Source organism: Aulostomus chinensis, chromosome 19 (assembly GCF_037954235.1).
Source record: "Aulostomus chinensis isolate RoL2024-O1b breed Wild chromosome 19, RoL_Achi_v1.0, whole genome shotgun sequence".
Taxonomy (NCBI): Eukaryota; Metazoa; Chordata; class Actinopteri; order Syngnathiformes; family Aulostomidae; genus Aulostomus; species Aulostomus chinensis.
Genome location: NC_141338.1, coordinates 13,140,813 through 13,162,389, shown reverse-complemented (window position 1 = coordinate 13,162,389; position 21,577 = coordinate 13,140,813). Strand labels below are relative to the sequence as shown.

Genomic DNA, 21,577 nt, shown 5'->3' with positions numbered 1-21,577 from the left:
TGGATGTGCATGACATTTTTTAACTTTGGTAATGTTGGGTTAAGAAAGCAGTGGTTTAAACCTCCAGTTCATTGACCAATTAAATCACTGAAGTCTGCTTCCTGATCGGACCTGTGGGTTTGCTAGACGTCAACTTGAGGCCTCCAGTACAACACTGCAAACTTACAGCGCTGGTACACTTCCCACCAACGCACCATTGTAATGTCCTCTCTGATGGAAACACTGACAGAGTGTGTGTGTGTGCGTGCGCATACCCGTCCTTCAGTAGGAGATCAGTCTGAGGGAAGAGCGTGGTTGTAATCCTGGCCTAGTTTAGCAGCAATCCCAGGATTGGGGTCAGGGACCAGTAGTCGAAAGTGCAGTGTGGACAGAAGTGTTCCCTCAAGGTTCTTGTGCGTTGCATAATATTGTAATCTTCATCGTGAACGCTTACATGACAATATACACTGCATGCTACTGCATTATAGTAGTACACAGACTAAAGTGGGGTTTCCTCAATTGATGCCAGAAGTGAACTAAAAATTGAAAATGATTAGTCATCCCACTTGATTTAGAATTGTTAGAAAAGATAGAAGTATTAAATTATTTAAAAATAGGACAGCAGTAAAGCACCCAGTTACCTCATAAAAATACATTTATTTGTCTTTTTGTACATGTGGTGTCGATGAGGAAGCTTAAGAATACTGATACTCGATTAAATGAGGAATGTTAAAGGTACATTCACTGGACTTTCAAGATGCATTTATTGCCTAATAGTACATGATCTCCATTCTTGAAACACCAGTATGCAGAGGCTATCAGGATACAGTGGTATGTCAATAACTAAGAAGTAGTCTCTAATCTCGCAAACTCAAAAATAAACATCTATGTGTTAGCTAGAAAAATATGTTCTTCTATTTACAGGGAGAAAGTGTACATGTTGACAAGAAGCAAAGCTGCCACTCCTGGGCATTTTCAAACAGCTTGTGTTCCCTTAAAGTCTGTTCTTGAGGGATTGTGATTAAAATGGCTTGGTGGCACAGTGGTTCAGCCAGGGTTCAGGTCTCAGGCCCAATCTGTTCACGTGATCATATGTTCCAGTTTCTCACATCGTATCACAATAGAACCACTGCAGATGTTAATATAGGACAACATATTTGAAGTCTTCGCAGCAGTTTAAGAGAGTCTTAGTCCTGCTGTTGTGTTACTACATTTAAAGGAACATGTCAGATTTTGGGAACATCTTCCCCAGTGTCAGACAAGAAGGTGATTACCATTTTCTCCTCTGTGCTGCGTTTGTGAGCTGAGACCCGGAGTAGCTAGTTAGCTTTACACAGTGAATGGTAGAGCATGGAATGTGCTAACATACTTGTGGCCTGCTTGCTCAGGTCCGAAAACCTTTAGTTACATTTATTTATTCAATAATATTTGTTGTCTTTGAACAGAGGTATGCCAACATTTCCCATCCACTACCATTCATAGGGCTAAGCTAACTCGCGGTAGACTGGTCTATACATGATCTCTAAAGCGTGCACATAGGAGAGAGGAGTATCTAATCATCTTGTCTGGCTCTGGGGAGGACAGACAATATCCTGTTTCCCAAAACACTGGCGTGTTCCTTCAAGATTTACTTAATGATAACTACAAAATTATAACCCCAGAATATCTAGGTAGAGTCAGTCTATTATAGAAAACTGGATATCAACTTGCTGTGTGTATCACTATATTTGTAAAATATATCTGAGGCTACACGCTCAAACATATGTACAGTATAAAGGCATCATGTTTAAGCAGCTATCATCAGCTAAAGCTCATAATATGTTGCATTTTACATATATATATGTGTGTGTATATATACCGGTACATATGTGTATATATATGCATATATGTGTATACATACACATGTATGTGTATGTATGTATGTATGTATGTATATACACATGTACAGTATATGTGTGTGTGTGTGTGTGTGTGTGTATATATATATATATATATATATATATATATATATATATATATATCTTTGTGTGTGTACATACACACACACACACACATAGATAGATACAGTCGATAGTATTAGCAGTAAACCTCTACGTTTGGCTTGGCTTGCAGTCCAAGTAAACAAACTCTCATTTGTAAATCGTAGTTGACCGGAAGGAATGAGCATCAAACATTCAATTCACTGAATAAATTGTACAATAAAATAAAACATTTTAATCTGGCCATTCTATATTCTATGTTGTTCTTCACGGAAGCCTTAAATAAATCTAACCTCAATGCACAAGATATGAAAAACTACCCCACAGATTTCTTGGACTTAAAAATAATTACAATTATATTACAAAACTGCATATTAACTTTCCCTATATAATACAGACTGTACATGGGTGTCCTTTTTGTCATGTTTCTTGTTTTGAATATCTTTTAAACAAAAATGGTTGTGGTCATCTGTACATTTGACAAACATGACTCACAGCAAGCAACACACACACACACACACACACACACACACACACACACACACACACACACACACACACACATCCATTCACAATAACATTTATCCTTTAGAGAAGGAAACATTTTATGAGGAGAAGTCTGAGGTATAAAACATTTCTTTCTCATTGAGGATTTTTTCCAAGGTTTTCTTGTCAGATGGACACCAGTTCAACCGCGGAAATACCAGGGAACCGCTCTTACACTCCTGGACCCCTCTTCCTTACTTTGTTGTATTTTCTTGTTTGGCGGTGAGACTGAAGCTGGTCAATGTGCACACTTCTGTTTTAGGACACTGAGCAGGTCTTGGAGCCTCCTCCGCCACTATCGGGAACTGATGGACCAAGAAAACAAATACATGTTTGTGAGTAGGAACATTTCACATTTTTGTTGTTGAGTTTCAGTTTTAGTTTGATGGCCACCATATCATACAAATGTTTTTAATAAACATCATTCCAGGAGTTGATCACTGTACCTTTACTGGCTGCAGCCGCCTGCTTAGCAGCCTTCTCATCCTCTATGGCCTTGAGTTTAGACTCATATTCTTCCTTTTTAGCGTTCCACTCATTCCTGTTGTTTAGGATTCCGTCCAACATGGGTGTGATTTGAGGGTGGAAGCGTGAGAACTCCTGAGACAGTAAGGATCATAGACAAATGATGTCTGAGGAAAATGAATGAAGTAAAAGGATGTACAGTCTGAATATAATATGAAACATTACCTTATAGACAAATGTGCAGACAAAATCGATGAAACCACACTGTAGCTTGGGAAGCTCCGCTGCCTTGTTCCTGTCCATCATGGGCTAGAGGGAGGGAACGAGAGCGGTGATAAACTTCACTCCAGGACATCATGGTACCTGCTTTGTTCTGCAGTCAGGAAGAATCACTCTGGGTTCTTAAGCTTTACTAGACTGTATCACTGCGGCCTGCATCAGCATCAGTGGCAGCGATGAGCTAACTGCAGCCACAAAATGGTAAATGGACTTGGGCTTTTATTGTCTACTGACCTTTTTACAACCCATTCACTCACTCATACACACACACACACACACACACACACACACACACACACACACACACACACACACACACACACACACACACACATTCATTGATTGCTGGTGAAGGGGGCAAGGTGCCAACTTGCAAACACGTTTATATACAGATGATGAAGGTCTCAGGTGTAATTTGTGGTTCAGTATCTTGCTCAAGGACACTCCAACATGGTCCCTGGGGCAGCTGGGTCAAGTCAAGTCAAGTCAATTTTATTTATATTGCGCCAAATCACAACAGAAGTTATCTCATGACACTTTACAGGTCGAGCAGGTCTAGAACCACGCTCCTTCAATGAATTTACACCCAAAAATTCTCCATGAGCAAGCACATCCTGCAACAGCGGCGACTAAAACCTTCCTTTTAACAGGCAGGAACGTCGAGCAGACCCAGGCTCACTGGGGACGGCCTTCTGCTTTGACTGGTTGGGGGTGAAACCTCGGCCACTCCACCATGGCTCAGGTGTGTAAAGAAGAAATTCCATTTTATTTCAGGTTCGACTGTTTTAATAGTCACACACACTGAATTAGAGTAATTTCCAGACACCAACTGTCTTAAAGTGCTGTAGGGTAGATCGTATTGTCAGTTGTGTGAGATTTATGTGATTTTTTATAAGTATTATTAATTGAACTTGAAGCCCGATCACTAATTTGGGTTCAAATCATGGTAGGTTAAGGCTTAGATACACAAGGACATAGAAGCCAAGCCTATGTTGTAGTTTAAATGCTCGCAACGACTGACACACAAGTGTCTAAATCAGCCTTAAGAATGAATGCGTTTTCATTTTAGTTTTGTCGGTTTTCACTGTAATTCGTTCCTCTTTCATGTTTGGAAGTAGCAGATAAACCTATAAAACAGTCACAGCAATAAAGGGTAACTCACGATAGGTTGTTGTTCCAGTACTGTTCTCTCCAGGTCACCCTGCTCCCAGAACTCCGCTGCTACAGACAGGGCAACCTTTAAAAGCAGGAGCAGTAATCAGAACACCAGTGTAAGGCTTATCAACAGGCCACTAATCAGTCAGCTGATCATTTTTGGGCTTCTCACCTTGCTCTGTACCTCCCAGGGTTTGGTGATAGCTGATAAGTCACATGCAGTCATCATCATTGCCCTGAGGATAGAAAGATGTAAAGGATCAGAAGAACATCAAGAAACAAAGGAACCGTGCATGTGTTTTTATCTTTTTTTACTCACATGACGATCTCTTTTCTGGTTGTTTCTAGAGACATGAAGTCAACCCATTTCTTCTCCTCCTCATACGTGTGTGAAAGATCCACAATCTTCTGGAACATGGTCCTCTTCCTAACAAAGTGAGGTCTTACTGTTAGACTCAGGTGTAAAAGCACGTTGAGGGCAAGCAGATGAGAGACTTTACTGACTTGAAATAAAGAGCCAGGTCAGTGGCGATGATGGCGATATCCATGAGGTGAATCACATGGTCAACCTGTCGCCTGTTGAGGTTCTGGTAGATGTTCAGTGACTGCAGGTGAGAGCAGAGATGTGAACATAGGAATATGTTTCAGTGTCAGCAGACTTGTTCTTTGTAGGTGCAATGAAAATATATCGTGTAACAGAAGGCAGCAGTCAATCATATGTTAGCATTACTTGAGAATATGTTCTGTCATTTTAATCCTCTTTCTCACCTCATCAGCCAAGAGAAACTTTCCAAACTCTAAATGATGTCGTTCCAAGATGGAGGAGCCGTGTAGCTTGGCCAGGGGATTACCTGACCTGGAAATGTATGTTATAGATGATCCTCAATGAAAAGCACAATTGTCATTGCTTTATTGTTGCAGCTCAGATTTGTAGACAGGTGTATCTCCCAAAAGTGTGCATGTTCTTCTACTATCAGATAATGCAGCATTGCAGCCGTGTGGAAGAGATGAAAAACGGCTGATTTCCACTAACGTCATTGACACATCACTTAGAGATACAACAGTTCCCAGCTGCACTTACTTGACCTGGTACAGGTTGTTGGTCCCTCTGTGATCGATGTCATGCAGGAAGCCTGCAGTTATCATGGCCATCACCTCCAAGTCAGTGTAGTATCGCTTCAGCATTCCTGTCTGTAGGCAGCCAACAAAGGCCGAAGTGATGTCAAATGTCAGTTGTACTCAAGGCAGTGGAACAGAAATGAAAGTAACTTGTACTGTGAAATGAGGAGACAATACCGTCAAGAGTGTAAACATGGTCTGTCCCACATTGAAGCCATGACGCCAGTTGTGGTAGGTGATTCTTCTGTAGCCTTTACTCACTGAGTACATGAAGCGAACCAGCACCTGAGCAGAGGAAACCCGAACAGTCACACAAGCCCAGCGCTTCAGAGCAACGTGACATAACGCTCGTATGTTTCTGTGTCTGTATAACCTCTTGAGGGACCTGGAACTTCTTCACCACTCCAACTTCATAATACATTTGGATGCCACATTTCACCAGGTCCATCTCCGTGCAGTTAAAATCCGAAAAGCGGAATTCGTAGATCTCAAATTTCTTAATAAGTTGAGGTAGGTCTTTTTTCTAAAGGGGAAAGGAACAAATACCACGTGTGGTAAAATATATTACACATCTATTCAAGTACAACTAACAGTTATACTTTAACACTACAATGTTTCCACTAATTTAGAGGACAGAGGCAGTGTGCTCGTCAAATTAGAGATTCTTTTGGCGTTACCAGAATACCAAGGAGCTCGTCTTCTTCACACTCATTTGGTTCACAGCCATAAATGTCTCTGGTATTCTGGGGGAAAGGAAAAAACAATGAAGTTGTGTACATGAGCTGACTAACGAGTGCGCACACACACACACACACACACACACACACACACACACACACACACACACACACATTCATGTGAAACAGTAAAAGTGTGAGGTATTGATGCTCAACTGTTACTTGTACTAGAACTTGTGCAAAATTAGTGCAAGGCAGTTTTCATGAAGATAAATATTCTTATGTGTCAACCATTAATATGTAGTTAATTTACAGAAGAGAAAAAAATAATACTGACCAGAATATTTTGGATTTCATCATTCCGACATTTAACGTGGTACAGCACCATATCCTGGGCAATGTCTTTTCGATTCTCAAGTTTGTTCATCTTGTCGTAAGTGTCCGTGTTCAAAGCTGACCAGCCCAGGAACTGGGTCAAAGCCTGAGAGACGAGCAGCAGAATCAGCTCAGTACATACAGAAGAATACACGCGGTCCAAAGATGACAATAGAGGAAGATGTTATCTTGATGACGTAATTCAGTGCATCTAAACTAAAATTGCAAAAAAAAAGCATTTAAATATATGAGAGAACCAAAACACCTCCATGAGCTGCTCATCCTGGTCATCAAAAGGCTTTCCATCTTTCCTGTTATAGAAGGTGGCCACGCCAACGATCTCTTCCTTTTTGTTGACGATTGGCAGCGAGAGAACATTTTTTATGGTCCAGCCACTGCTGTCGAGCGGCTCAGTCTGCAAGATCAGAACAAGAGGAAAACATATATCCGGCTTCTGGAGCAGTTTTCATCATTTATCCTCCCTTTAGGGGCCATAAGTACCTGAAACTCGAATGTGTCATCAGCTCCGGCGTTCATAATGTTGCAAATCTTCAACAGAAATACAACAGATTGATCAGGTTGATGCACAAATACATCACAACTAACAATTGTAGTAATGACATTAAAAAGGAACTCACAAAACCACTTTCAGCCACATAAGTAGGCAGACCGCTACACAACGCCCAGTGATCCGCAGGCGGGTTGCTGCATGACAGAGGCCAAGAGACAAGTTATGTGATAGTTGTGACTGGATCACATTATCACTATTATAACTCCATCTTTATTTTAACTTTAAAACTACTATGCATCGTATTTCGTTATAAATAAAAAGCCCTCGCCAAATGAGTTCCCATGTGCTCACTATACTCATGGCTATGAAATAAATCGCTGTGTTTTTCATGCTGGATAGAGTTTGTGGATGTGTTGCCATTCAGGGGCTTCTGGGAGGCTACATCCTGCACATGCTCGATCAGGAGAGCTAGCTTCTTCCGGTTAGCCTCCTGCTAACTTGAATATGGATAAATAATTAATAATCTTTGCACATCAAGGGGCAAATGGTGATTTGCTGTAGCATCCAGCCTGCTAGTGAGGGTAAAGAAGAAGGTGCTGCTGGGAAATATAGGTGATATTATAAAATATGACTATAGCTATTTTTAATATGACTACTTTTTTGGGGGATTAGAACTAAGCGTTGTTGCAGTTTTGGCAAAAAATTTAGTTTATTTTCTCTTTGTTGGCTTTTTGAATAAACAAAAACAAATATACTCTATTGATGAGTAGTGGATCAACTAAAGACAACTGGAAATGCTCCCTAAGGATGGAGTAGGAACAAATACTGACAAATTTATCCATGAAAAGGGTTTACTTACGGTATTACTTTGATTTCCTCTTTCCCGTGTAATATATAGTCAATCACTTTGTAAAAAATGACCTCCTGCAGGAAATGATTAAACACACTGATGAGAAGTGAGGCTGTTTTAGAATAGTGAGGAGGAGTGATAATAACTGTAAATGTTGAATGTGTTCTGACAAATCAAATGTACCCTTCCATCAGGCGTTACAGGGCCAGAGTAAGGTGGCTGCTCCCCCATCAACACCGGCCAGATATCAAAGAATTCCTGCAAGAGACAAAAATCAGCACCGTGCGGGAACAAACGCAGGATGGGAAATGTGCCAGGGAAAGAGACACTCACCTTTTCCTTGGTCATGTCTAATAACCCGACCGAGTAGCGGTCACAGTTGAGGTAGGCTCGGACTGTGTACAGGGCTTTGTGAAACTGACGCTCGATATCTGTCAGCTCTTCAAACACCTTGTTAGCAGACCACAACAGCAGCTAGGACACACACACACACACACACACACACACACACACACACACACACACACACGCACACACACACACACACACACACACACACACACACAGAACACAGGTGTTAGTATGACACACCGATTCTGTATATAGAGGTAGTTTATAGAGTCAGTACTCAGCATGTGTTACCTGTCCTTTACGAGTCTCACAGTTGTGCAAGTAACTCAAGTGGTAGATCTTCAAGTTCAGAGTGGCAATTTTCAGATACTTTAAAAAAAGCTGCAGTGATAAACAGGAGAAAGTGCGATATGTCACTGACTGGATAATTAGACAACATGAACCAACACCAGACATAGAGAAGTATTGACTTTATTACTGAGCAAATTTAAAAAAAATATCATCATGTTTGGGACAGCGTTGAGTAAAACACATATGACAGAATTTATAAAAATCCTAAAATGTACATGTTATGTGTAATGTTGAATATCGTCACAGCTGTGCTGTCTGTCATTAGGAATTAAAAAGGATTATGAAACGTCTGTACTTCTTGACTTGTTTCTCTCTCAGCAAATGTTGTTCATGCGTTGTGAAATCAGCTTTCAATTTAAAGAAATTAAACATCATCCTGGAGCATTAAACACAAGAATCTGTCCTATTAACAGTTTTTTTAATCATTATTTGCATAGGAACTTGCTTTGTAATCAAAATAAAACAACAGATTCAGATTTAAAAGTGTACAGGAGGATAAACTCATGTATCTTCATAGTCATGTCCCCTTAGATGATGATAACTGTCTTCCCTGCAGGATTACTTCCTTTTTGAGGCTTATTTTACTCCTAATTGGGATGACATTAACCAGACGTGGCAGATTAATAACCTGACACGTACGGAACATTGCAAGCCCCCTAAAGACCTTAATAACTCACAGGGCACTACGGGCAACAGCAGGGGGCCCATGCTATAGATTATACTGGTGATGCTATAGATTATACTGGTGATGCTATAGATTATACTGGTGATGCTATAGATTATACTGGTGATGCTATAGATTATTACTAATATACTGGTGATGTTATAGATTATTACTAATATACTGGTGATGTTAAAGATTATTACTGATATAATGGTGATGTTATGGATTATTACTAATATACTGGTGATGCTATAAATTATTACTGATATACAGGTGAAGTTATAGATTATTACAGATACAATGGTGATGTTATAGATTATTACAGATACAATGGTGATGCTATAGATTATTACTGATATAATGGTGAAGTTATAGATTATTACAGATACAATGGTGATGTTATAGATTATTACAGATACAATGGTGATGCTATAGATTACTGCTAATATACAGGTGATGTTATAGATTATTACTGATATACAGGTGATGTTATAGATTATTACTGATATAATGGTGATGTTATAGATTATTACTGATATACAGGTGATGTTATAGATTATTACTGATATACAGGTGATGTTATCGATTATTACTGATATAATGGTGATGTTATAGATTATTACTGATATACAGGTGATGTTATAGATTATTACTGATATACAGGTGATGTTATAGATAACTACTAATATAATGGTGATGTTATAGATTATTACTGATATAATGGTGATGTTATAAATTATTACTGATATACAGGTGATGTTATAGATTATTACTGATATACAGGTGATGTTATAGATTATTACTGATATACAGGTGATGTTATAGATTATTACTGATATAATGGTGATGTTATAGATTATTACTGATATAATGGTGATGTTATAGATTATTACTGATATACTGGTGATGTTATAGATTATTACTGATATACAGGTGATGTTATAGATAACTACTAATATAATGGTGATGTTATAGATTATTACTGATATAATGGTGATGTTATAGATTATTACTGATATAATGGTGATGTTATAGATTATTACTAATATACTGGTGATGTTAAAGATTATTACGATATAATGGTGATGTTATAGATTACTACTAATATACTAGTGATATTATAGAGTATTACTGATATAATGGCGATGTTATAGATTATTACTAATATACTGGTGGTGTTATAGATTATTACTAATATACTGGTGATATTATAGATTATTACTGATATAATGGTGATGTTATAGATTATTACTGATATACAGGTGATGTTATAGATTATTACTGATATACAGGTGATGTTATAGATAACTACTAATATAATGGTGATGTTATAGATTATTACTGATATAATGGTGATGTTATAAATTATTACTGATATACAGGTGATGTTATAGATTATTACTGATATACAGGTGATGTTATAGATTATTACTGATATACAGGTGATGTTATAGATTATTACTGATATAATGGTGATGTTATAGATTATTACTGATATAATGGTGATGTTATAGATTATTACTGATATACTGGTGATGTTATAGATTATTACTGATATACAGGTGATGTTATAGATAACTACTAATATAATGGTGATGTTATAGATTATTACTGATATAATGGTGATGTTATAGATTATTACTGATATAATGGTGATGTTATAGATTATTACTAATATACTGGTGATGTTATAGATTATTACGATATAATGGTGATGTTATAGATTACTACTAATATACTAGTGATATTATAGAGTATTACTGATATAATGGCGATGTTATAGATTATTACTAATATACTGGTGGTGTTATAGATTATTACTAATATACTGGTGATATTATAGATTATTACTGATATAATGGTGATGTTATAGATTACTACTAATATACTGGTGATATTATAGATTATCACTGATATACTGATGATGTTATAGATTATTACTGATATAATGGTGATGTTATAGATTACTACTAATATACTGGTGATATTATAGATTATTACTGATATAATGGTGATGCTATGGATCACTACTAATATACTGGTGATGTCATAGATTATCACTAATATACTGGTGATGTCATAGATTATCACTGATATAATGGTGATGTTATAGATTATTACTGATATAATGGTGATGTTATAGATTATTACTGATATGCTGTCATGGTAACAAGGCAAATCTGTCTTCCAGCTAAAAGTCCATTGCACTGCTCGATTCTACTCTGATTTTGACTGCCTGGTAGAGTTTGTAAGTTCTTGTGTGGTGGGGACTCACGTCTTCGTCCTCTTCAGTGAAATGTGGTCCAGTGGTCTTGTTAAGAACCATGATAACTGCCACCATGTCTTTACCGTTCAGGATGGGTGCAGCCAGAATGTTCCTGGTCTCATAGTCTGTGAGTTCATCAACAAATGAGCTGAAGTGCTGGTTCTGCAAGAAGAAGCAAATACATGCTGTTAGTACATTTGCAGTTTATAGATAACGTGCTTTTCAGCTCTACAAACACCTTGTTAGCAGACCCCAACAGCAGCTAGGTCTCACACACACACACACACACACACACACACACACACGCGCACACACACACACACACACACACGCACACGCACACACACACACACACACACACGCACACACACACACACACACCTTCTCTAAGGGAATGAATCTACAATCCTGTCCTCTTACATGACAGTAGTTGTTGAACATAAGTCAGTGATTTAGTTTTTAAAAAAAACTGCATCTAGATTTTGTATCAAGAATGAAAAAAGTCAATAAAATGCCTTAAAGTGAATTTTCTAATGCCAAGTGATAGGTGTTCTAGCCCTCTTAGTAAAGTACAGCATACTGTAGACCTGACAACTGCAACCAACCAATCATTTACAGTAACATAACAAAGGTTATACATAAAGCACGATATTGAGTCTGTCTTTGATAACCGCATGTGAATGTCTACACAATTAAAAGGCTGATAAATGCGTTGTGATACAGACGGAGTGTTGATGAACTGGTTTGGATCTGTTTGATATTACTGCTGACTAAATGCCAGAGGCGTCTAATCCAGATCCTCCAGCAGAGTCTGATGGGATCTGGAAATAAATGGATTATGTCTGACACGGGGATTTCAGCCCTCACTTGCTCTAGTGGAGGTACGTGTTATTAGCTCCTCGTCCACACGGCTGCACCACACAGGGTTAAAAAACAGGTGTAAAGAAGAGCCAAAATAAATCTGATTGGAAGATGCTGGGCACACTTATATCAACTTATAAATATTTATAATGATATGAAAACATCACATTAAATCTCTACATGCAAAGCACATGTACTTATATATATTCAGTTTGTTATATGAGTTGGAATCATGTTGCATCATTAGCTCGAACCCAGTGCAATTACATCCACATGTATAGCTATGGAGTTATGAATCAAACACTGTAAACTGGGCCATTTTGCAAGCTGCATACTTTACTTGACTTTGTTGCTTTTTTACAGTGCAGATTTGCGATATCGATATTTCTTTATTATCATTATTATTATTAATATATTCACACATATTTTCATTCCAAATAGCAATATCGGCATCAATCCAGTATCAGTGGGGCTCTCCTTTTAATCACAGTGTAATTAATATACAGACATATAAACCCAGCAGTTAAGCTAATGATGATTCAAATCTTGGTGATGTATTCCAACAGCACCTGTGTACTATCATATATTGAATATGCACAAGATCATAACTTGTAGATGGAATAAAACTTGTAGTTTGCTGTTAAAGGAGAGTTAAACTCCTTGAACAACTTAGTCCTCGTGATCACAGAGTTGTTGCCTGTGTCAAATATTAAATACATTGAATTTAAATGATCGGAATTGTCCCTTTAATTACCTTTAGTGTCAGAGATTTATTAATCAGGCTACCAGCTCTAAATCACCATTTTTAAAGCTGTGAAAGTAGTTGAAGAAAGGAATTTTTCATTAGAATATATGTAGATATTAATAAGAAACATGATATATATACTCCTGAGCTTTGAGATACTCCCCTCATTAAGACCATCAACATAAATTGCACATGGAATTTTATGTGAAGGGAACTGCACTGTTTTTTCCACAATCTCACCACTGCTCACAAGTCTGGGGGGTTTAAAGTCACATGAAGTTTGATCAAGGATTTCAGCAAAAAGTCTTCAACTTTCATACTGAGTGGCTCAGAATGGGTTTGTGTGCATATTAATTAAATGAATTCAAGCCACTTCATTTAGTTTTTTTAATGGTGGCTCTGGCGCCCCCTAATGGTAGTATCTTGAACAGCCACACTTCATTAAGGTGAGCTCTTACCTCTTTGACATCTTTGACATTAACCGTCTTCTTGGTGAGGGCCACGTGTCCGACGATTCCCATGTCTAGTGGATAGACGATCTCTGAGTCCGGCGGCACCACACACTCATCTAAGTCTGCCTCTGTGTTGACGTTGAAGAGCCTTGTGGCCAGCTCTCCGATACCATTCCTCTGACGGTACATGAACAAGCTGCAGCGGTCAGCGTGGATGAGCGCGCTGATTCGTTTCAGGATCTTGAAGACCACCTTTTCCACGTTGATGTTCTCCTGCATGTCTTTGATCAAATCGTACAGGATTTGGCTCTCCTCAACCTTTTGATCGGAGAGAAAAAGTTAAAGTTATGGTTGCAGCAGAGAAAGAAAAAGACATCTGTAAATCTCTAAATCAGGCTGCACATTCATGGTCATGAAATCAACAAATAGAGAAGTATTCTTTTACCTGACTGAGCTCCAGGAATTGGCTGAAGTCGACCTGTTTCTCAGGGAGTCCTGACACCTTTGATATGCAGGCTGGGTTCAACTTCTTAGCAAAGTATTGTTTAGCAAATGCAGGGTTCCCCTGGAGGAACTTCTCCACATCCTCCTTTTGCACACCCATGGTTCCCTCTTGCTCCTCTCCTCCCAAATACACCTGTCTTCTGCCTCCTCAGTTCAGCGATTGAGCTTCGGCTCTGTCCAACTCTGCCCTAGATGAGCTACGTCCAAGCGTCTCCTAAGTAAAATTCAGAGTCTAAAAGTAACTCAAAAAGAACCCTGTAATCCTCCAGAACTAAAAATCAACTGTTATACAGAGAAGTTAAATGAACACATTCAAATGCAAGTAAAAAAAAAAAATCCTCTCCCTGTTAGCGGGATGAGTGGGATGAGTGAGGGAGAGCCCTGAGGAGGAGGCAGAGGGCTGAATCCAAACAATCTCTCTGTCATCAGCAGATAGTGCTGAAGGTTAGCAGGGATCTGCCTATGCTAAACTTGTCAGCTGATCATCTCGTAACACACATGCGGGCCAAATGATCAGTGGACTTCCACACATCCGTGCCTCCAGAACAGGGATCAAAAAAAATTTTTTTTTTAAATCTATATGATTTAATAAAATCCTAGGTCTGTTCACACGACCAATACATCCACTCTGAAGAAAGATGACGCACATTTAGATCTTCTTTGCTTTGCCGTTGTGAGTTTAGACCCCAAGAACAGATGAGAAAATTATTAAACTTAATGAGAACAGGAGAAATACTTAGCAACATTTGCGTCCTCATCAAGAAAAATAACACAAAACCCAGTGTGTTCAAACTCATCTCACTTTTTAATGTTATCATTCATTTTGCCTTCAACTGTTTCTGCAGGTCTGGCTGTACGAGCTCTTTAAGTCCTTATTAAACAAGGCCTCCTCAAGCATAAGCCCTATTTAGTTAGGACAGTAGCTGATTATCTCAGCACTCAAACCCTACCCTCTCTCTTCATGTTGAGTTTAAAGTGATACTTCGACCAAAAAAAGTCTCATTTGCTGTTTAAAATTTATGTTTGCAAAGATGTTTTTCAGTCTCTGTTACGTCTTGATGATTCTACAACTCGATAAACCCAAGCAACACACTCGTAGCATGAAGCTAATGGAGACCAACTACTAACAACAGCAAAACTGACTAGAACGTTTGTTTACTCTCAATTACATCATCCGGTGTAATCCACATCTTCTTTATCCACCCGTATACTCAATAATCCACCACACGGACGTTTGAACAGTGTAGCTGTTGATAATAGTTGGTCTTCTTAAGTTTCAAGGGGAAAAAAGTAGTCGTTATCATTTTCTGAGCTCTGTGTTCAAGAGGTAATACACAGGAGGAGGCATCCATGTGAGTTCAAGACATCTAACAGTGAGTCACTGGAGGGTAAAACTCACTTTTTTGAGTGAGGTATCACTTTGATCCAATTCAATTTTGACACATTTTATCTATGTGTCTCTAATCCACAAGACCGGAATTTTTGAAAAAAAAAAAAGTGGACTGGAAGCTTTGTTATGCTCCAAGAGTTGGCTACAATACACAATACGATGTATTCATGCCAGATTATAGTCACTCAAAAGGTGATGGTCATCAATTGAATAACAACACAGCATAGTCTCAAATACACAACCACACACACAGACACACACAGTCAGACAGAGAAGTTAGATCCATATAAAAATTCAATAATCCTTCATTCCAAGCAGAGAGGATAATAAGGTTTCATAAACACCTTAAACAAAAGGTCAGATAGATAATCTGTCTCCACTATAATAGATTACAGCTGGTGCAGTGTGTGTGTGTGTGTGTGTGTGTGTGTGTGTGTGTGTGTGTGTGTGTGTGTGTGTGAGAGAGACTACATTGCGTTGTTATTCAATTGATGACCGTCACCTTATGAGTGACTATAATCTGGCATCAATCAACACGTGTTGAAGTTATTCTTGGCCTCATCAGGGCTTGTTGGTGTCTTTGCGTGTAATCAAAGTGTTTGTGTAGAAGCATCAAGCTAATTACTTAATTTTGTGTCAGGCACACGTTAGCTGGCCTTAGAAAATCATTAACTGTTTGTTTCATTAATGAGGCCCTGTCTTGTAACTCATCACTCCTGCAATGTTGCTGTTCACCACAGTGTGGCAGCAAAGCCATATCTTAATCATTCAGGTACCTCTGAAGCGCAGTGTTGTCGCCAACTGGACTGTTTCAGTTTCCTTGACGTGAAGAAGAACGAACAGCGATGTACAGTAGACGTCCTGGTCAGTGTAGACAAACAGTTTGAAAGAGGAGTTAAATAAATCATGTATGTCAAAATGGAGCAACCATCCCTGGACAGAAGAGGAGGCCTTTGTCATTACCTGTCCACCACCTACAATACAGTCCTGAGCACCCCCCCCCCCCCCCCCCAAGGACCCCTCATCCATTCACTTGGGTCCATCTAACAACCCTCATAGAGACCAGTTAGATCAACAACCAACCACATGAAAGTCAACAACTCTCATGAGACACACAACTCTGTCAGAGGGTCGCACCCATGCAGAGTCACACAAGCTGCTCCTCACCGGTGACTGAGAATGTTAGAAGCCACTTGGAGCCATCAAGGAAACTGGAACAGTCCAACCGACGTCGTGAACGATGTCTTAGTTCTCAGCATCTCTGGCACAAGTGCTTGACATGGCTATGAGTACCTGTGAGTACAATATTACGATATTCAAAATTTGTTAAAAAGTTTGTTTCAAAAATGTGCTTGGCTGGCGTTACCCATGGTCACCTACTCATGTTTTTATTATTTTCATGGGGTTATGATGACAGTAAGATAGTCAGAAAAGAAATTAAACTGAATGTGACAAAAAAAAAAAAAACATTATTTCAACAGTCTTATACTGTTATCAAATTTTTTACAGGCTGTCATCAACATGTTCAAATTTCAATTCCTTTTCAGTTTATGTAATGTGTTGCATTTATGAATCTAAATCTGGAAGTTACAACTATGTAATGTGACTCTATTTCTGTTGACAATCCATTTATGGACATACAAGAAGGATTACATCACTGAGTCAGAGGAGAAAATAGACCGTCTGTCTTGATTGGCTTCTCAGTCTGTATCCTCGCTGACGAGTCTGTTTACTACCCATCTGCCACGATGATAACTTACTGCATTCGAATCAATTTTATGAAAGAAAGCAAAAGATGAGAGAACTCTTAAGGAAAAATGCACAAGGGAAGCACAAATGTGCAAAGCCAGAGGTCTTTGGACGTTATTACATGATATATTATGCCAGCAGTAATCTCAGGTGACCGGGGTTAATCCGGGAAATAAGAGTTTACAAGTTCACAGGAGTGTGTGTGTGTGTGTGTGTGTGTGTGTGTGTGTGTGTGTGTGTGTGTGTGTGTGTGTGAGTGAGAGAGAGAGAGTGTGTGTGAGTGCATAACTGCATGCACGTTGAAGTGTTTTCTTCTTCCTTGTTTGTCGCTACATACGACGTATAACCATTACAAATTTTACAAATGTTGCATCTATTTAATTCGTGTCACAAAAACAAACAGAAATCTTCCCAAACTGCTGTCATTTGGAAAATATATACACAATATGAAACCTAATTGTTCAAGTAGCATCACCAGAATTATCATTTTGCAAAACACAATAAATAACAGCCACAATTTGTTGGGTTTTTTTTAAAATCTTTTTTAAGTCTTGTTATTGTCATTAATCACAGGGCTTCTCTGCAGGGTCCTCTTGAACCTGACAACAGTGGTGTGACACCCAGCAACTGAATCTGCAACATAGCCTTCTCTCCCACAGCTGGACACGGCGTTTGCCTGTATTTCCACACAGTTTGGGTATTTGCAAGTACATGCAGTTACGTTATTAATCATTTATTTCATTTTAGACTTGAGTGACACAAGGTGCTTAACTTTCAATGTGACTTCAACATATTACTGACTCTTTTTTTTTTGACCGATAGCTTTGTTCAATCGTAAAGACAACAACTCCCATGATCCCACACTACTCCACAGTATCGTTAAAACGATATTTAACACAAAAAGCGTAATTTACCTTTCAAGGGTCATAAACTCAAAAAGGTGGATTATTACTTATACCATAAATTTTTTTGAGAGTTTGAAAACCGATGTTTTAGATAGTTTGTAGTCGATCTCCATTAGCTTCGATCTATCTATCTATGTATATATATCTATATCTGTATCTATAAATAGATACAGATATATGTCTTGCATTTTCTGACTTATAGAGTCACCAAGATCTCATTCAAAGGGGTACAAAGTCCAATTTTACTAATTTGGTAAAGTTTCAATTAATAATGTCTTTTGCTGTTGATTTTAACTGACAGACCCCTAGTGACACCGCCTAGTGGCAGAAATAATAGTGTGTTTAATGGGAATATTTGGAACCGCCAGACTGATGCATGCAATCCCCGCAATCAAGTATCGATTGACGTTTGTCGTGAAATATGATGCTTGCATATCTTCTACCTGGTGAACACACAATAACCTGCATGAGGACTCATTTGTTTGTATGAATATTAGTATTGCATAACTGAACTCTTTTAAAGTAGCTCAGTAGTGCTTATGATATTCAAGAAGCAGCTACTTCCCAATAATATGGAATGAATATGGTCCTAGACTGAGTCTTCATCATGCCTGTCTTGAAAAACAGACAGAAAGAATGTTTTAGCGTGTCAGTTGCTACGTGATAGAACGTATATTCCATGTATCCTCCTCTCTAACAGAGTTTCTTTCAAAAAATGCAAAAATAATGTTCGTTTTTCTGCTTTTGGCCAGATTCATTCTTCAAAATATTTGTGTAGCAACAGTTGACACTAAACTGTGCAGTTCGAGTTTGTTTGTTTATCTCTTGTCCGGTGTGCTCATGCCTCTTTCATTGTACTTCTTCTCAGTTACATAAAGGTTGAATTGTTTTTATAGTAAATCTTGGGCAGGTTTGAATATAGAAGCCAGATTACGGTAAGGATTTCACCCCAACAGGATTACCTCTAGATTTAAGCACCTTATTTAGTTCCAAGCAATGAAAATCAGCCGTAAGCTTGTCTGTGGAGTGTGTATATAAAGGCTGCCTCAGACGCAAGAGCCAATCTGGTGGTTAGCCGCGAACAGCTCTGGAATTTCATCTCTGCTGATACTTTGACAGAAAACAGGTAAGAGGATGAAATTTGACTCATTAAAAAAAAACAACCTCCAATAGGACTCTGAGGTTTATGTAGGCTTTTATCAAACGGGGAAAAAAAAGTCTAGCAAGCCAGCAGGAACTGTTTGAATATTCTACCGGCTGCATCACCTATCAAATCAGAATAGTGTTTTTCATCCATGTTAGATTTTGGATCGTATTCTAGCAGCAGCAGAGATCCTGAGGAGCTGAATCTTTATCTGTGGTGCAGTTGTTATCTGTACGTGATGGATTTGTTGTGTCATCCTGCACCTCTGAAACCAGCTTGTCGTCATTTCTCCCTGGTCCAGGTGCAGCTGCTAAAATGGCATCCTCTAAACTGGCCCTGCTGCTGGTCCTGCTGTCCTACATGGAGCGCAGCATGTCTGCCTCCTGTGTTGTTGACAGCTTCACAGTGAAGGAGGACTTTGATCCTAAGAGGGTGAGTACATTTTTTTAAAAAACCAAAAAAACCAAAAACAACAACATGCTAACAGCAAGCATGTAAAGAAAACTCTCTCTGACTTTCTTATTCCTACTTAATTGCAGTATGCTGGGAAGTGGTACGCACTGCAGAAGAAAGATCCAGAAGGTTTGTTCCTGCAGGACAACATCTCTGCTGAATACACCATCGATGATGATGGCAGCATGACCGCCTCCTCCAAGGGACGTGTCACTCTGTTTGGGTGAGTCTGGCGTGCTTATTTATTTCACTCACAATCGAAATAGAATTAATTCACTTAAAAAAAAGCAAATACCTCCTTAATTTGAACCCCTCTCTGGTCAAGTCCCTCTAAAGGGCAGAGAAGCTGGGGGCAAATATTCACTTTCCTGGGTCAGAAGTTAAGGAGAAAGTTGTGCTCGAGTCCACCTGAAGATTTACGATAGCAGCAGGTGGAATTTTCTAGAAGCTCATTCTGAGCCATTTTAATGACAAGATGGGTTTTCCCAGGATTAGGGAGGATTAGTATGAAATGCAGGTTGGAGGGGTGGGTTTCTACCCAGGAATGTGGGTGTGAGCGCACAGACACACAAGGTAGTTGATTTAAATGCTCAGGATGAGGCCAGGAAAAAGCTTTTGTTGAGTAAATTTTAAATATTTTCTGTGGTTATCCTGCAGGAATTGTTAGATAGCTTCTCCAATTCAAAGACTGTCGTCAGTATAAGTGGAAGTTTTGTTTTGTAATTATAACCTGCATGCTTGCATTGTAGTTTCTGGGTCGTTTGCGCTGACATGGCCGCCCAGTACTCTGTCCCAGACCCTACCACCCCTGGAAAGATGTTCATGAACTACCAGGGCCTGGCCAGCTACCTGTCCAGCGGAGGTGAGCATGCAAATATCCCCCCTGATGGCCCTCTTCCACCCCCCACCCCCCATCCCTACTCACTCACCTCCCTCTGCCTCTCTCTCCAACCAGGGGACAACTATTGGGTGATCGACACCGACTACGACAACTACGCCATCACCTACGCCTGCCGCACTCTGAAGGACGATGGCAGCTGTGAGGATGGTTATGCTCTTGTCTTCTCCAGGAACCCCCGCGGTCTTCCCCCCGCCATCCAGCGCGTCGTCCGTCAGAAGCAGGACGATATCTGCATGGCTGGACAGTTCCAGCCTGTCCTGCAGTCTGGAGCCTGCTAGAGAAGAAAATCGGTCACTAGCTTCAAGGCTTCAGCCTAGCTGGTTTGACAGCAAAGAGAGCGAGGAAGTGTGTGAGAGGGAAGGCATGATTGATGTGTGTGAGTGGACAGATGTCGTTAAAAAGAATGTGGAGGGAAAAAAAATGAATGACAGGTGGAAAACAGTTCTGTTCATTTATTGTTATCCAAGAACATGTCACCATGACTGTGGTCTTTCGAGTGAATGTGGAAAAAAATGACAATAAAATAATTATTTTTCTAAAGAAACTACCTGTGGAATGTCTTCATTTTCTAAAAGAACATCCCCGTGCGTTCACAGTTGTGCTTAATTTTAAGCAGGTGAATTATAAAACACCTATTTGAACCGTAAAAACCCATGAAATGATTAGTCAGCTGTTCAGGTGTGAAAACATGCTGCTCTCTGACCACGTTAAGTGCTTGTGATCCCTCCTGAGCCGAAAAGAAAATGCAGCCAAACCCAACACAAAAGGCTCTGAGCACTAACGGGCTTACTGGTGGTCTGATGTTCAGAGACCTTAGTCCCATTATACTAATTCACCTGTCAGGCCTGTCAGCGTGCCCCAGGGGTCAAAGATCAGGTCATGTTTAGCTGCAAAAGCCCAAACGAC

General features: G+C 39.3%; 2 protein-coding genes across 2 annotated transcripts; one reads left to right on the top strand and one right to left on the bottom strand.

Annotated features, from left to right (window-relative positions):
- Positions 1–2,383: 2,383 nt before the first annotated feature.
- LOC147244146 (rod cGMP-specific 3',5'-cyclic phosphodiesterase subunit beta-like) lies at positions 2,384–14,677 on the bottom strand. The gene is made up of 23 exons (XM_086186574.1): positions 14,071–14,677; positions 13,632–13,943; positions 11,577–11,729; positions 8,578–8,667; positions 8,269–8,409; positions 8,119–8,193; positions 7,945–8,009; positions 7,213–7,279; positions 7,076–7,123; positions 6,840–6,989; positions 6,537–6,680; positions 6,200–6,265; positions 5,896–6,045; positions 5,700–5,807; positions 5,485–5,594; positions 5,172–5,259; positions 4,908–5,008; positions 4,723–4,830; positions 4,576–4,639; positions 4,411–4,485; positions 3,195–3,278; positions 2,951–3,104; positions 2,384–2,809 (listed from the first exon to the last, which is right to left on the bottom strand). Exons 1-23 carry the CDS (start codon positions 14,227–14,229, stop codon positions 2,763–2,765), a joined length of 2,559 nt encoding a protein of 852 aa, XP_086042700.1. The 5' UTR covers positions 14,230–14,677; the 3' UTR covers positions 2,384–2,762.
- A 4,474-nt stretch (positions 14,678–19,151) lies between these two features.
- rbp4l (retinol binding protein 4, like) lies at positions 19,152–21,215 on the top strand. The gene is made up of 5 exons (XM_086187536.1): positions 19,152–19,299; positions 19,619–19,749; positions 19,857–19,993; positions 20,520–20,632; positions 20,726–21,215. The coding sequence occupies exons 2-5, from the start codon at positions 19,633–19,635 to the stop codon at positions 20,947–20,949; spliced, it is 591 nt and encodes a 196-aa protein (XP_086043662.1). The 5' UTR covers positions 19,152–19,299; positions 19,619–19,632; the 3' UTR covers positions 20,950–21,215.
- The last annotated feature ends 362 nt before the right edge of the window (positions 21,216–21,577 follow it).

Coding starts and splice junctions, on each gene's coding strand:
- rbp4l (XM_086187536.1), top strand. CDS start 19,633: ATGGCATCCTCTAAACTGGCCCTGCTGCTGGTCCTGCTGTCCTACATG. Junction 19,750..19,856: donor AGGACTTTGATCCTAAGAGG/GTGAGTACATTT, acceptor ACTTAATTGCAG/TATGCTGGGAAGTGGTACGC. Junction 20,633..20,725: donor CAGCTACCTGTCCAGCGGAG/GTGAGCATGCAA, acceptor CTCTCCAACCAG/GGGACAACTATTGGGTGATC.
- LOC147244146 (XM_086186574.1), bottom strand. CDS start 14,229: ATGGGTGTGCAAAAGGAGGATGTGGAGAAGTTCCTCCAGGGGAACCCT. Junction 5,009..5,171: donor AGTTTCTCTTGGCTGATGAG/GTGAGAAAGAGG, acceptor TCTCACCTGCAG/TCACTGAACATCTACCAGAA. Junction 4,486..4,575: donor CCTGGGAGGTACAGAGCAAG/GTGAGAAGCCCA, acceptor CTGCTTTTAAAG/GTTGCCCTGTCTGTAGCAGC.